The sequence below is a fragment of the Parathielavia appendiculata genome, assembly GCF_033297405.1.
Source record: "Parathielavia appendiculata strain CBS 731.68 unplaced genomic scaffold N657scaffold_1, whole genome shotgun sequence".
In the NCBI taxonomy this organism is placed as follows: Eukaryota; Fungi; Ascomycota; class Sordariomycetes; order Sordariales; family Chaetomiaceae; genus Parathielavia; species Parathielavia appendiculata.
In genome coordinates, this window is record NW_026944220.1 from 4,864,532 (window position 1) to 4,879,382 (window position 14,851).

Here is a 14,851-nt window from a genome sequence, read left to right on the forward strand (position 1 = left end):
ATGTATCCCAAAGGCCATGCTTGTCGTTGTTGGTGACGAGCGGGGACATATGGGAAGAGCCAGTTGTGGTTTGTTTTGTTCTGGCCAGAGATGTGGGGCCTCGAGACTCTCTTCCAAATTCGGCGCTTTGGCCAATCGGAGACACGGCCGCCTGGCAGTTTCCCCTGCCAAGGTTTGCCAAGCTTCGCTCACATGGTGATGTCACTTGGCATTCAACGGCGCATCAGCAGGAGCTTTGTCGAAGCGATATCCCAGTTAAAGCTTCCGTGGTACTGGTCGCCTGGAAGAGTTGCCAACTGGAAGCAATTGGGTGACGTCAAGCCACGACGGACTGAAATAATGACACGACCCTTGGACAATCAAACAGATCCGTTCGCCAACTTAGAAAAGAGGAAGAGAAGGCTGCTTGTTTTCATCGCAACACCTGACTTTTCTTCTCTTCCACAGTCCAGGAGCAGACCGACTTTTTTTTTTCACGGCACCCGACCCTTTAAACCAACGGCACCTTCACTGAGCCACTGCTCAAACACGTCCAAAGATGGGCTTCTTCAACCGCCGCCCTCGTGACGCCACAACCGCGGCGCCCGCCGCCAATGGAGCCTCCGCTGCCCACGCTCGGCGCGGCCTAGAGTCGTACTCCATGGCCACCCGACCACCCTTTGGGCAATGGCTTAAGGCGACATGGCTCGACATCCTGACCATGGCCGCCCTCGGCGCCGTTGGTCTGGGTGTGTACAACGCCGATCCGGCCCCAACCCGTTCTTTCGCCGTGCAGTTCCAGGACGGCGAGGTCGTCTACCCGGAGTTTGCCTATCCCATGCGCAAGGAGATCATCCCCATCTGGCTGGCCGCATTCCTCGCGTCTATCGTCCCCATCGCCGTCATTTTACTCATGCAGATTCGCATCCGCAGCTTCTGGGACGTCAACAACGCCGTCATCGGCCTGCTCTATTCGCTTATCACCGCCGCCGTGTTCCAGGTCTTCATCAAGTGGCTAATCGGCGGTCTGCGCCCGCATTTCCTGGCCGTCTGCAAGCCCGACATCAGCCTGGCGAGCAACGCCCCCGGCGTGGTCGGTGCCGGCTACAACGCGCAGGGGTTCAAGGACATTTACTACACGCGCGAGATCTGCACGGGCGACCCGAATGAGATCAACGACTCGCTGGAGAGCATGCCCTCGGGCCACGCGACGGCCGCCTTTGCGGGCTTTGTGTTCCTGTATCTCTATCTCAACGCCAAGCTCAAGGTGTTCTCCAACTACCACCCGGCCATGTGGAAGCTGGTGGCCACTTACGCGCCCCTCCTTGGCGCCTGCCTGATTGCCGGCGCGCTGACGATTGATGAGTTCCATAATTGGTACGACCTTCTCGCCGGCGCCATCATCGGAACCGTCATGGCGTTTTCGTCGTACCGCATGGTCTATGCGGCCGTCTGGGACTGGCGGTACAACCACATCCCTCTGAACCGGTTGGCGCCGTTTCCTTATGGGGGCCCTGCTGAGCTGGAGGGGGCGACTTTCACGAGACGTGCTGGCTGGGGATATGGTGCTGCCGGTGCCGACGGAGCGGCTTCGGCGAAGAATGGGTATCCCCAGAATGGTTATCATAACGGTGTTGGAGCTGGGCATCATGTGCCGCCTATGACTTCGGCTCACACGCGTGGTGATAACATGGTCTAGTGGAAAGCAGGGTTGACTGGGAAGCCTTGGTGGGGGTTTTCTGGTGCGCGGTATGGAGTCGATGTATCTGGAAATCAGGGAGGAGTTCAAGGTTGCAAACGTATGGTAATGTAACTGGGTTGGCGCTTGTTGTTGATCTGAAGAGCACTTTCCGATACCTATGACGAGGCTCATCTCCGTCCGGTTCTTATCAAATCCCTTGATTTAATAATGGCAATGACTTACCAAATGCCACTTATTGAGTTCACCGCACTGGATATTCAACCAGACCCAATCATCTTCCCTTTGTGTGTTTGGTCAGACTGGTAACTGTCAACAAGCACCCTCTACCTATCTTAGCTACCGTGCTCACGCCGAGCCATTCAAACGACAACCGGAGCGATGGTAGGATGCATGACGGTGCATCCGCCACGGTTGATGTCCTCCCCCGCGCCGGTAGACATCCACAACTGGACTCCGCACCACAGAATGTTTTTCCGGCCAGCGGCCTTGAGATACAGCCGGTTTGTCAGCGGGTCGACGGCGCCATACACCCAGTCGATTGGCGCTCCGTTGGCTTTCTGCGTCTGGAGGTTGCTCAACACGCCGAACTGAGGCCACTGGCTGCCCGTCGTGGCCGTGTTAACGTACACCGCGTAGGTGTAAGTGAAGGGCGGGATGTTATAGGCCAACAGGAGGCGCCCGCCGCCGTCGATGGTGAAGATGTATTTGTTCTGAGTGGACGATTGTGTGTTGGTGGACAAGGCGTTCCATGAGATGCCGCCCGTCAGGCCATTGAGTTGGTTCGCGTAGATGTACAGCGGATACGCGTTGTAGTCGGTGGCGACGGCGCGGAAGGCGGCGACATTCTGCGTGATTAGGCCGGCCTGCGCCGTGGTCGTCTGTGTCTGGGTGACCGAAATGGTTACCGTCTCGTCCACGACGACTGTCGAGGTTGTGAGCGCTGTGGCGGTGATGGACTGGATATCCATTTCGGTGGTTGAAAGAGTGGCCGTGACGGTATCGAACACGGTCTCGGTGGTGGTGACGGTGGATAGGACTGAGGCGGTGTAGGTAGCGGCATCGACAGTCACGGTCATGGACGGTGCATCGGCAGTGACGGTGGTCGGCACCACGCCAGCGCACTTGCATGCCGAGACGTACTTGTCCCAAGACGGACATTGAGGAAGAGTGGTGGGGACCGCGGGTGACAACTCGGCGCTCGCTGCCTGTCGGCGCCAGGGGATGATCGTTGCTCCCGTAACCTGCACCGTCTGGGTGTGTGTCTGGGTGGTCACAACGGTCTGGGTGACAAGCTGCAGTTGCGTCTCAGTAGAGGCCGTTACATCCGAGCTGACGACGACCACAACGGTTTCGATCGATGCCGTCGTCGTCTCGGTCACAGTGACCGCATGCGTGTCCACAAGTGTCTCGTATGCCGTCGGGACGTCACCCGTCTTAGTGAAGGTTACAGTATCCGGTGTCACTGTGACGGTGAGAAGTGAGGAGCATTCCTTGATTCCGTTAGCGGCATTCAGAATCGCTGCCAATGCAAACTTGTCAGTGACCATCCTCTTCCACAACATCCAACCAAGGTTTCCTATTCTGACCTCTGAGACACTGATTGCTGCGGCAGCAAGCGGCCGCTGCCAGATGGAGTCCAGCCAGGCCCAACGTGAGAGAGATTATCTTCATTCTGCCAACGAGCGAAGGTATATTTAACGAATGACTAATCTTCAGGCTGTAAAGAGGGACAAGAGTCGGTGCCCGTTTTTCCAGCGCTCAACAGCGCCGCCAAGCCGAGGGAGGGCCATCATTCTTATGGATGTTGATGGTTCAAATTGCTAAAATCCTTCCGTTCCTATGGAGTAGGGGCTCCGCTCGTTTCCAGACTATTGAGTCTAGACTCCACGGCGCTAACTACCGTGAATGCTAGCTCTACCTTGACTCGCGGATCGAGACCAGATTACGATGGGTCACGCAGGATAACACTGTGCTTGAACCTGGCAAAGGAATTTCCGCTCAAGTTCGGCTGGCAGAACACCACCTGTTAAGAAAATGGAGAGATTGGATTCTTCCAGGTTATTACCAGCTGGCAGGTGCAGGTGGCGTGCTGGCATTTCTTCCCGTTCCTTTGGGCACCTTCAGAACGTCAATGTCACGGTTCATTAGAGCGACTTGTGTCAACCACCACTGCAGTCATTAACGTGGAAGTCATTCCAACATTCAACCACTGCAGTCACTTCCACAACGAAGACCAGAAGCTGTCGTCCTACTATTCAAGCTTCAGATCCAGAATAATGATGTAACGCTAAGTCAATCTAAATAAGTTACTTGCTAATATAGAATACATCTATAGAGCCTTAGATTGAAGTTAGCCATGTTAAAAAGCATACATCTGAAGAGAGCGAGGTCGAAATACCTTGTTCGCAAGCACCTTGCATTATGGTAGCATTAAGAGGGCAATAGTGGTGGTGTTGATCAAAATGGTGATGGTTTGGTTCCCCCTGTTTTGCATCCTGGTCGGAATCTGTGGTGATCGGAAACCATGGTGTTAAACTTACCAAGTGACCAGGTTCAGCCGGCTCCCCTTAATCCTCCCTCACATATTTGTGTCTGATGGTTACTAAACCCCTGTTACCATAGGACCTACGTTTATACCACCCAGCAGTCCTCCAGCCTTCGGTCGCTTCCTTTCCACTATGGCGGACGGATAATTACCGCGTTCCCAGACGACGCCATGGAATGATGATTCGAGCCACAACGATGACTAAATCCCGCCCCTGGGCATCCCTGTCCCCCGAGATCCGCCACAAAATTCTGAAGGAGGTTGCACAGCAGAAGCGCGCCGGCCGGGCTTCGTTGGCCTCTGTCAAGAAGGAGTGGCAACTCGTAATCGCGAAGGAAGACTTTCGTCGGCTCAAGTTACGACCGTCTTGCCTCGAGGACTTCAAACGTGTAACTGTTCGGCAGCGGCACCTCATTCATCATATCCATCTGGAAATCGAGCTACCGAGGCACTCGTGCCAGCATTGCAAGAACAACGCGTCAATGCGTAGGATAAATCAAGAGAACTTGTCTATTAGCCGCGGGATCTGGAAGCTATCACGGATCCTCGGCACCTGGGAGTTAGCGCGGCAGCAACATGCAGCAAACAACGGCCTTCCAAACGGTGTTTACGTTAGAGCTCGACGCCTATTCTCCCAGTGATACAGAACACCGGTTCAAGAACTACCATTTCACGTCTGATACCGATGGCAATAATGGCAACGGCAAGTCGGACGATCAGGTTCACGGCTGGATCAACGGCCAATAAATGGGTGGCCCCACCTACTGCGACGGCCATCCAAGGCTCCTTTCGAGGAATCATCTGGCCTTCCCAAAGATTCCCCAAGTTAGTAGCATCACGCGCCTCATTTTACGCAGGTGCCTAGGGCGCTCGTTTGACCCTGGTTCCCTTATTCACCTATTGGAGAAGCTGGGTGCTATAAGCACCTGGATTACGAGCCGTGGAGGGAATAGGAAAACAGGTTCAGGGATTGGTATGACCACGGTAAGACGTTAAACAGGCACCTTGTCACCCCTTCCTTCACTCGTTCCATCTCTAATCTCTATTTGTAGGTTTCCCACTCTTGGTCGTAAATCTTCCCACAACTCTCAAGAAGGTCTCAGTCATTGAGGATTTCAGCGGCAGTCTTACTGCGGTACTAGTGGAAGACCGGAACCAGAACCCCATATCCATGCGGACGCAGGAGGCTGCCCGTGTCGTGGATCCGGGAATAGGCGCGGACTTTGCCTCCAAAAGCCGCGACCTTGAACAATTCTCGGTGTCGTACATGGTGAAGGCAGAAGATTTCTTTGGCGCTTGCCAGCCGTCCTGGAGTTAGTCATGCCTGAGTCCCTCGCGCTTACGTCGCAACTCCTTTACCACGGGGGGATACGTCAGGGGGAAATCGATGCCTTGCTCTAGGGAGCCGGCATGACGGCGCCGCGGACGCCCAGGCTGCGGAGTCTGGCGATCTGGGATGGCTGGCACGGGAACGCGTGTGCTTTCATCTACCACACGGACCGAAACTACGCCTATGTCACCTGGCGCGGTACTTTGGAGATGGACCTCAGCCCTCAAGCGGTGGAGGTGTAGGAAAGCGTGGCCTTGGAGAGTCGTCCATGTCCGCTGCGGGCCACAAGCAACAGGTTCAAAGCGTCATTGGGTCTCACGGCGACGCCATCTATCGTGTGGCCTTGCCGTGTCCAGTGATCGCCCCCGAATCGCTGGGCAAATCCTGGAGGAAGGAAGAGGAAGATAATACTTAGCTCAGATGGAACAGTGTGCTTTCCGCTGACCATGGTAAGCGCGGCGTTCTGGCCATCTCTCGTGTGCATTACTAGGGCCCGTCCCCTCCCGTCCTTGTCATCTCCCCCTCTTTCTCTTCTCACACCAATGTTCACAGCATCACTATCAGCAACAGCAGCAACAACAGCAAGAACAACAGCGAACCACAGTGCCACCACCACCAGCAATGTCAGCACAATCGCGGCAGTCTGTGAAGCCTTGGGCAAGTGTCCTGGGTGGAGGCATCAGCCAGACAGTTCTGGCTGATCCAGGACGATTAGCTGGCTGGCACCTTCTCGTGGTGTTCTGGGTTAGTAGTTGGAGCCCAAGGGATGGTACCGTGCTCCGGTGAAGTTAAGACCAGCTCAATCATGTAGGTAATTTGACGTTAATTTGAGGCGAAGGACTGCTTGCCTGCCAAGTCTCTTCCAAACCTAGAAACTCCAACACCGCGCGAAACTTCTGCTCAACTGGGCTCTCCACCATCGACAATGCATGCTTACCCTCTCCATGCCGCCCGTAACACATATTTGCCCACTCATGGCGAAAATGTAAAGATGCGCTGCCCGTATTTCACACTATCGGTGGGATCCTGGCCATCGCCGTCCCGTCGAGCCTCCTGCGTCCCGTCGTCGACTGATGATCGGAGCCCTGAGAGTTCGTACATGAGCACCACGCGGCAGATGGTGACGGAGGCGGTGAAGCGGCCGATGACGCCAAAAGCATCCCGCACCGAGATGAATTGCATGCTCGAGAAGGCCAGGGTGCCGAAGATGACGTGGAACGTCGTCGTGACCGACGTGAGCCAGGACAGCGCCAGAAAGACCTTGTTCTCGGGGATCGTCTCGACGGTGATGTTCTTCTTGGCCGAGAGGATGAACTCCGCGTTGACGATGGGCTCGTCGCGAGGCGTCAACAGCTTCAGCCGCGACTTGAGGCACAGCGCGCCGATGACGTGGACCACGATGCCCGTGACCGCCCACAGGCCCGGCAGGTAGCTCGCGTCGGGCATGATGATGGTCGTCACGCCGACGCTGAGCCCGTACGTGACGTGCACTACGTTGGCGACCGACGCGAGAGCCACCGTGTACTCGAGCAGGAGGACGAACCAGTCGGGCCCGAGCTTGAAGCTGTAGAATCGGCCCTCGCGCGCCCGGAGAATGCCGACGGGGTCCTTGTACTCAAACGGCCGCAGCGCGACCACGACGGGAGCGCCCGCCAGCAGTAATGTCGTCAGGAGGGGCCGGCGCGCAATGACATACAGCAGCGCGCTTTCCTCGCTGCTGGATCCGAGCACCGACAGGGCAAAGGGCATGATGCCGAGGAGCACGGCGGCGGAGGCCATGTTGGACTTCATGAACTCGGACGTGGTCGAGAGGATGCATTGCACCACGGCTTGCCCAGCCGAGGTCGTGCCGTTGGCTGCGTAACTGTCCGGGGGCGCCGGCAAGCCCGCCGCCCAGGCATGGTACTCGGCCGCGCACACCGTCTCGAGCGTGTTCTGGAGGATGGGCGCATACTCGGGGTACCACTCTCGGAAGGCGGTGGCCCAGGCCGAGCGGGCAAGGGCCCCGAAAACAAAGAGAGCCAGGACGCTCGATCTCATCGTACTGGGTCCTGCCGTTGATGTTTTCCTCAGTTTGCGAGGAGCAAATTTGGGTTGGGCGGAAAGGTCTCAGCACGAAACTTTATTCCTAGGTTAAATATGGACGCCGTCGGCTATCGACCAATGACTCTTCTGGTCGAAACCCTGGTCGCGCGGCTAAGCCACCCTGGTGTTGGTACTGTACTAAGGTACCAGGGACTTGCATCCCATCCAGCTTTTTATGCGTGGAGGTTGGGGGCCAAAATGGCGACGGGAGTGGTATGGAATATGCCCTGCAGTCCAGTCCCAATCCGTCTCAAGGCCTTCATGCCATACAATTCTCGAACCTTGAAGACTTCGTCTTGATTGGAATACCTACTGTTGAAAGCAACTCGAAGTTACCTTAGAGGTCGGCTGGCGCGTCCATCCTTTGCACGCAACCAACTAACAAGCTCATCACATCAGGGAGGTGAGGTAGAAGGGAAACTGACAGGCGCCCTTCATTGTTCAATTTCTGCCAAGAAATATATCAACGATGTCTCACAAGGACGACAGAGTTAGGCCTCACTTCACTATACCTTGCCAATAGTCCACGGCCACCAGAAACACAGGGATACCCAGAACGTGAAACTGCTCAGTTATTCGGCAGAATCACTTCAAGATGATCGTCCTTCGAGAGTTCTGTGCCATGTTCGATGTCGAGCCATGAGCTAGGCCTCATTCATCGATGACAGATGTCTCCCTTCTGATTCTGCGGCGAGTAGTAACACCCCCAGATTCAATACCACGGTTGTCCTCAGGTTCCTGTTTAATCCCGGGGGGGGGGGGCTACACGTCTCTGGTCCTGTGTGAGAAGCGGTCGGGTGCGCGGATTAATCCTACGCGCCTGGTACCCACCACCTGGCTCGCATTAAATTAGGGCGTGAGCTTCCGGTTCGCGGTTTGACAGGCGGTCGGGATGTGATAACGTTTCCACGCGTAGGGCCAGCGCCGGGCTCGAGTTTGACCCCTCGCTCGATCATTGTCTTTTCCCCTGCCTGAAGTGAGGCTGAGCCTTGGTACTGATCGGAGGAAGGAGAAGGCGAGTGCTGCTGCTGCTCAAGCACATTGCCGTCCATGATGGCTGCTTGTTGCTGTGAATGCCAGTGTAAGCGTGGGCCACATCCATGATATGTTTCATGAACGTTAAGATGGTGTCTTGGGATGGCGTGTACCTTTTCCCGCTTCATGAAGAAAAACAACAAATCTCGTACCTGGTCATCACTTATATGCCCATATATCTCGGCCGTCACTTTCTGACCCAAGTCCTTGGCTTCCAGACTGGGGCGGAGGGCGATGCTTTCTTTGACCAAGCCATCTAGTTCATGTTGCTGATGAGGCAATGCCTTAGAAAGGTAGTGAATCATCAAGGGCGTGATCTATTACCTCTGGTCCGGCACCTGAACTCAAAGACAACGAAGGGCCGTTGGCAGGGATCACGGTAACTTAGACGTTGTCGGGCCAATAGCGTGGACCTGTGGAGGCCACGGAGTGATGCCTACAAGCCTTGTAAGCCATACTTTTGCGGAACTTCGCGGAGCTAGTGTCTCCGGTGCTATGCACGTCGTCACACAATCCACTGTCGTGCCATGCAATGCACCCTCTGTGATCCCTGTCTCGGCATGGCTCCGGGCGGACCGAAACCCGGGCCGGGACCAAGGCCTGGTTCGCCTCATGTGAAAGAAAGATACCTTGATAGTACCCCAGTTCTCGATGTCAAGGGTCTCGTCCTCGGTCTGATCTGTTTCCTTGTCTGAGCTTGGGAACAATGACCCTGCGGCCCGGCTTTGGGAAGCGCCCAGCATGTCAAACCCTTCCCTCTCCGGCCCTCTGGCGATGTACTGGTGTGAAGTTCGTCGTTGCATTGCCCAGAGATGGTAAATAGTGGGCCGGTTTTGCCTTTTTTCTGCCTCGTTCAAACCGGCGGCCAGACGGGGGAGGAGAGGATGTGCTGGGGGGAGAGGACGCGGGTGGCGAGCGGTGTGAATTCGAGGTGCTTTTTGACGAGGATGCGGCGGTGGGAGGATGGCGTTGCGGGTTTGCTGCCGGGCTTGCGTCGGCTGCTCGGCGTGACGGCGTCTTTGGTGCGTGCCCTTTTTGGAGTGCGAGGTGTTCCGGGGCCGTAGTCGCCTTCAGCTACCCCACTGTGAGTACAAAAAATGGACAGCAGCTGGCTCTTAGCGCCTTGGAGGAAGTGAGGATATCGAAGTAGGTTGGATGAGATCTGACCGACTAACTCCGACTACTGTGTATAACTGTGGATACAGGTGACAGCTGCGGCTGATCACAAACATCGTTCATGCGATACCACTCGCGACTTGGCAGGGGTGTGGGATACTTCGATTCTGGCATTCTCTCCTAGGCAGGGACCGCCTTGGCATCCAAGCCGGGCCGATTCAAAAGGTAGCCAAACTACCGGTTGACTGTGATCTCGTCACACTCCTGTCTCGACTTTATTTGGTTACCGGGATATCTTCGAGTCCCTAGCACACCACTTCCTTGAAGAGTAAACGGTAAGCCTTGCTTAGGAACCTGGGGTACAGCCCTTCCACGGTTCCAACCATGCTCACTACCTATATACGGTACCTACATTCCCGTCCGCATTACATGTCTAGAAGAAGGGGTTCCGCCGAGCGGGAACGTAATATCAAGGCCCCTGTTCTCCGGATAGGGACCACGGACCCAGGTTTCCCGATGTAGGAGAAGTTCGAGATCGGGGCTCCGGGAGCTGACCTAAGTGCCGTAGGCAATTATCTGGACAGAAACACCACAATTCGTCCACGGTGAAGTTGGGCAGAAGTGGGCTACCCATCGTGTTTTTTCTTCAGCGGATTCATTTGATCCTATAGAAAGGTCACCGAGTATTTGCACACGAGGCATAACCTGTACCATAAGGTGATTAAGGGGTATTTCTGATCACTTCATAGGATTCGTCCCCTAAAAGGCAGCTTTTCAGTCGTCCCCACCCCACCACAGATTGTTATAATACGGCAGTGTTTCGATCCAACATGCAAAGGAGGACAAGTGAAGTGATCCGATTGTTGTAGGGTTCTGTTGCATCACAACTCCCAATCACCCTGCCAGGGCTTATTACCTGTAGCCCAACCACTCTTGTTCACCAAGGAATAAAGATAGGATCAAACGGACTCTAGAGGAACTCGTTGACATCATCGATGAGCTGCTATACGTGGATAATAAATAAGCCGTAACAGCCAACGTCTGGAAACCCGGGGTACTCCGTGGACCATGACCCGTCACCACAGGCCAAGTATGAGCCTGATCTTGGCGGCGACCTCAACGGCTTGACTCACTTCATGCGTGACATCCAAGACGGCGCCTTTTGCCAAACGGGCCGTTTGAATAGGCCCGGGGCGGCATCACATCGGTGTACACTGGAGAGGAACTTGGAGACGGGGTTGAGATCCCTGCGTATCACGACCGAGAGCTTCGTCTGCTTGACATGACTGGAATCGAGTATATATCGGAGAGCCTTTGGCACCATGTCCAACACTCTGACAACCTAATCTGCAGGCAATCCATCAAGCGAAATTTTGAAGCTAGCTCACAAAGGCTGTAAGTGCTTAGGACTTTGAACGCGACGTAAGCTCCCCGACTGAACCAGGGCATCCTTCGAAGATAATGTCCAGACTTAATGACCAGCAAGAACAGGACAGGACCGAGAAATGGGTTTCCGTAACATCCTGAGTGGCCTTGCGCTGGGCCTTCCGCTGGTTCTGGGCGCCATTCCGTCCATCCCGGGCTTCAACCTAACATGGGGCGAGGACTTTACGGGCAACGCCGGCAGTCTCCCCAGCCCGGCCCATTGGATCATCGATACGGGTCACAGCTACCCGGGCGGACCGGCCAACTGGGGCACCGGTGAGATTCAAGCCTACACCAGCAGCACCAACAACCTGCGCCTCAACGGAAACGGCCGCCTCCAAATCATCGCCATCCGGGAGAGCCACGGCGGCTGGACCTCAGCCCGTATCGAGTCCCAGCGAGCCGACTTTGTCTGCCGCAAGGGCGGCAAGATGCGCATCGAGGCCAGCCTGAACCTGCCTGCGGTTCCGCAGCCCATCGGCTACTGGCCTGCTTTCTGGACTTTAGGAGCTGCCTACAGGGGACAATACTGGTAGATTTTAGCCTCTCCCCCCGACAGGCGTGGAATCATCACTGACTTGCTGTTTGCTGCAGGAACTGGCCCGGCATTGGCGAGTTCGACATCATGGAGAACGTCAACGGCATCAACAGGGTGTGGGGAGTCCTGCACTGCGGCGCCAACCCGGGCGGGCCCTGCTTCGAGACGGACGGCCGTCCCAACAGCCGCGAGTGCCCAGGCGCCCCCTGCCAGGGCAACTTGCACACCTACACGTTCGAGGTCGACCGGACGCAGCAGCAGCTCGAGGCCATCCGCTGGTTCGTCGACGGCATCCTCTTCCACCAGATCGTCTCCACCGACCTCCCCCCCGACACCTGGGCCCAGGCCGTCCACAAACCTCACTTCATCCTGCTCAACCTCGCCATCGGCGGCGCCTTTCCCAACAAGAACTACGGCAATACCACGCCCCTGCCCACGACCACCTCGGGCGGCGTCCTCGAGGCCGAGTACATTGCCGTGTACAACAACTAAGCGGCGCATGCACGACATCATTCCTGCCTGTGATGGTGCTTTTAGGGGCTAGTTCTGGATTGAGGGGGAAAGGGGTGGATGAAAAGGGGGAGAGAGGCTGTTGGTAAGGGGAGGTGAGATCCCATCTTCGGGTGTCCCTTTTTGTACTTCTTTTTGCATGTAATGAGGTACTTGTTGGTTTGTTATTTATCTGCTCAGGCATCACATCATCATAACGTGTATTATAAGCGAGTGATCATCATAAGCGAGTGAACAATTTTTAAACGCGACACGCCACCTCTCTCCTCAACACCAACCTTTTTTTACCATTTAACATGCCCGCTATTTTTGATGAAGGCAGGGTAATCTTAGCCTTCCAGGCTCTCCAAAACGACAAAATCCTGAGCGTTTCAACTGCAGCCAAGATCTACAATGTTAACCGTATAACCTTAACCCGACGACGCGCGGGCCGGCCTGCGCGACGCGATACTACGCTTAATTCCAAAAAGCTCACACAATCAGAAGAGGAGGCTATTGTTCAATATGCAATTGAGCTAGTTACGCGAGGTTTTCCACCAAGGCTGCGTGGTGTGGAAGATATGGCCAACCTACTGCTACGTGAACGCGACGTGCTCCCTGTCGACAAGCGCTGGGCACATAACTTCGTCAAACGCCAGCCGAAGCTTCGAACGCGTTACGCGTAGATACGACTATCAGAGGGCCAAGTTGCGAGGATCCAAAGGTCATTGGCGAGTGGTTAGCACTTGTGCGGAACACACTAGCCAACTACGGTATTGTGATTGACGACATCTATAACTTCGACGTGACTGGGTTTATAATGGGCATCATCTTCGCGGGTATGGTAGTCACGACCTCGGACGGCCTGAGCAAGGCAAGCTAGCCCAGCCTGGTAACCGCGGATGGGCAACGGTTATCCAGGGAGTTAATGCCCTCGGCTGGGCCATTCCCCCCTTCATCATCTTGGCCGCGAAGTACAGCCTCGCCAACTGGTATACCGAGCGCAACCTCCCGGCCGACTGGCGCATCGCAACCACCGACAATGTGTGGACTACTAATGTAGTAGGTCTAGATTGGATCAAGCACTTCAACATCATCACGCTCTGTATGCCTCTGCATTCTGTAACGGGCTGGGCCCGTGAAGGCCTCGGCAAAAACTCGGCCAACACTCGAGATTCGGTGGACTTCTATCTTGTTCGATATCAGCGCACAAGCCAAGGATGTGGAGGTATAAGACGGCAGATATCTTGCATAGTCTTTCACTCTTTTTCTTCTTCTCTCTCCATTCGAGACAAACTCGTAGAGTCGTCACCAGCTAGTTGCAATATACTCCTGGGACCGTTACAATTCTTCCCACCTCCTTCAGCCACTCGATGTAGGCTGCTTTGGGCTACCGAAGCAGACGTACGGTCGCCAGATCAAGGACTTGATATACGCCTATATTAACCATGTAAGCAAGCTCGAGTTCCTCTATGCTTTTCGCGAGGCCTTCTTTGCCTCTATGACGGAGAAGATCGTACAGGGTGGCTTTGCAGGGGCCGGCCTTGCGCTATTCGATCCAAAAGGGTGCTTTCTAAGTTGGATGTCAAGCTTCGTACGCCAATACCCCTGACCTCACGGGATGCCACCCGACAGCCTTTGGGTGTTCCAGACACTATACAACCCCGCGAAACCGAGTCGCAGTCAACGTTTATCAAGACTCGTATTGTCAACCATCAAAACAGCTCTCCGACTTCGATGCTGGCTGCTGTGAACCAACTTGCTAAGAGTATAACGGCTGTGATGCACCAGGTGACTCTTCTTCGATCAGAGGTCTCTTCACTCCACAAGGCTAATGAGGCACTAAGCAAGCGCCGGAGAGCTAAGAAAACACATGTGCAGCTTGGAGAGTCACTTGCTGTATAGGATGCACAGGATATACTAGGCCAGGGGGCGGTGGGTGGAGAGCGAGTACAAGAAATGCAGCTTAAGGGTAGTGGTGCAGGGGAGGCGCGTACGAAGGTTCGGTGCTGTGGTGTGTGCGGCAGTCCCGGACATGATGCTCGCACCTGCCAGGAGGCTACAGAAGCATCTGATTCATATGTTTCTGATGTAATTGTAGTTGGTTATTGATGTTGTTACATTGCAATTAAGGATAGTTGTTATAGTCTGGAAGAAAGTTGTTCACTCGTTTATCGTACACGTTATAGAAACAAACAATTCTTCATTCGGCGCCGGCATCTCACTGCCATTTACCGAGCTAGCGAGCATACCTCGTGGAAGAAGGATATCGTGCAATTGGAAAAAACACGTCCCCTGATGTGGCGAATCTCAAGCCCCAACTTCTGAAAGGGACTCCTGAAGGTTATAACTTGACAACAGGGTGAGGTTCGGTGAAGCCAAAAGGTTCACAACAAGTAATGTCCACGGATACTGACAATCTTGCACTTGAGTTGCTCACTGGAGAACCCCCAGAGTCCTCCAGAACGAGTGACCATGTACTAGACCTTCCCGGTGAACAAACACCGGGGGCCGCCCGCGCGGGCAGCCGGGCATCGCAAAAATCGAGATGCAGTACCTTTGCGACCTGTTTTCTCGATTCCAAGGGGTTGCAGCTCCGCGCAGCCG

General features: G+C 55.0%; 6 protein-coding genes across 6 annotated transcripts; 4 read left to right on the plus strand and 2 right to left on the minus strand.

Moving 5' to 3' along the window:
• Positions 1-250: 250 nt before the first annotated feature.
• Positions 251-1,899, plus strand: N657DRAFT_640454 (PAP2-domain-containing protein). Its single transcript, XM_062791970.1, has one exon. It carries the CDS (start codon positions 539-541, stop codon positions 1,676-1,678), a length of 1,140 nt encoding a protein of 379 aa, XP_062653551.1. The 5' UTR covers positions 251-538; the 3' UTR covers positions 1,679-1,899.
• Positions 1,900-2,040: 141 nt separating this feature from the next.
• Positions 2,041-3,352, minus strand: N657DRAFT_653067 (uncharacterized protein; the record flags this gene model as incomplete). Its single annotated transcript, XM_062794364.1, has 2 exons — positions 2,041-3,200; positions 3,268-3,352. The coding sequence occupies 2 exons, from the start codon at positions 3,350-3,352 to the stop codon at positions 2,041-2,043; spliced, it is 1,245 nt and encodes a 414-aa protein (XP_062653552.1).
• Positions 3,353-4,423: 1,071 nt separating this feature from the next.
• On the plus strand, positions 4,424-6,121 carry N657DRAFT_687040 (uncharacterized protein; the record flags this gene model as incomplete). The annotated part of the gene is made up of 3 exons (XM_062796863.1): positions 4,424-4,571; positions 5,279-5,496; positions 5,628-6,121. 3 exons carry the CDS (start codon positions 4,424-4,426, stop codon positions 5,796-5,798), a joined length of 537 nt encoding a protein of 178 aa, XP_062653553.1. The 3' UTR covers positions 5,799-6,121.
• A 372-nt stretch (positions 6,122-6,493) lies between these two features.
• Positions 6,494-7,662, minus strand: N657DRAFT_640456 (uncharacterized protein). Its single transcript, XM_062791971.1, has one exon. The coding sequence runs from the start codon at positions 7,594-7,596 to the stop codon at positions 6,529-6,531; it is 1,068 nt and encodes a 355-aa protein (XP_062653554.1). The 5' UTR covers positions 7,597-7,662; the 3' UTR covers positions 6,494-6,528.
• A 3,521-nt stretch (positions 7,663-11,183) lies between these two features.
• N657DRAFT_661015 (glycoside hydrolase family 16 protein) lies at positions 11,184-12,247 on the plus strand (the record flags this gene model as incomplete). Its single annotated transcript, XM_062795075.1, has 2 exons — positions 11,184-11,749; positions 11,812-12,247. The coding sequence occupies exons 1-2, from the start codon at positions 11,298-11,300 to the stop codon at positions 12,245-12,247; spliced, it is 888 nt and encodes a 295-aa protein (XP_062653555.1). The 5' UTR covers positions 11,184-11,297.
• Positions 12,248-12,998: 751 nt separating this feature from the next.
• On the plus strand, positions 12,999-13,836 carry N657DRAFT_697880 (uncharacterized protein). Its single transcript, XM_062797330.1, has one exon. The coding sequence runs from the start codon at positions 13,352-13,354 to the stop codon at positions 13,688-13,690; it is 339 nt and encodes a 112-aa protein (XP_062653556.1). The 5' UTR covers positions 12,999-13,351; the 3' UTR covers positions 13,691-13,836.
• Positions 13,837-14,851: the final 1,015 nt, after the last annotated feature.

What these genes read in the sequence shown, in the direction of transcription:
- N657DRAFT_640454 (XM_062791970.1), top strand. Translation starts at nt 539, where the DNA reads ATGGGCTTCTTCAACCGCCGCCCTCGTGACGCCACAACCGCGGCGCCC.
- N657DRAFT_697880 (XM_062797330.1), top strand. Translation starts at nt 13,352, where the DNA reads ATGCCTCTGCATTCTGTAACGGGCTGGGCCCGTGAAGGCCTCGGCAAA.
- N657DRAFT_640456 (XM_062791971.1), bottom strand. Translation starts at nt 7,596, where the DNA reads ATGAGATCGAGCGTCCTGGCTCTCTTTGTTTTCGGGGCCCTTGCCCGC.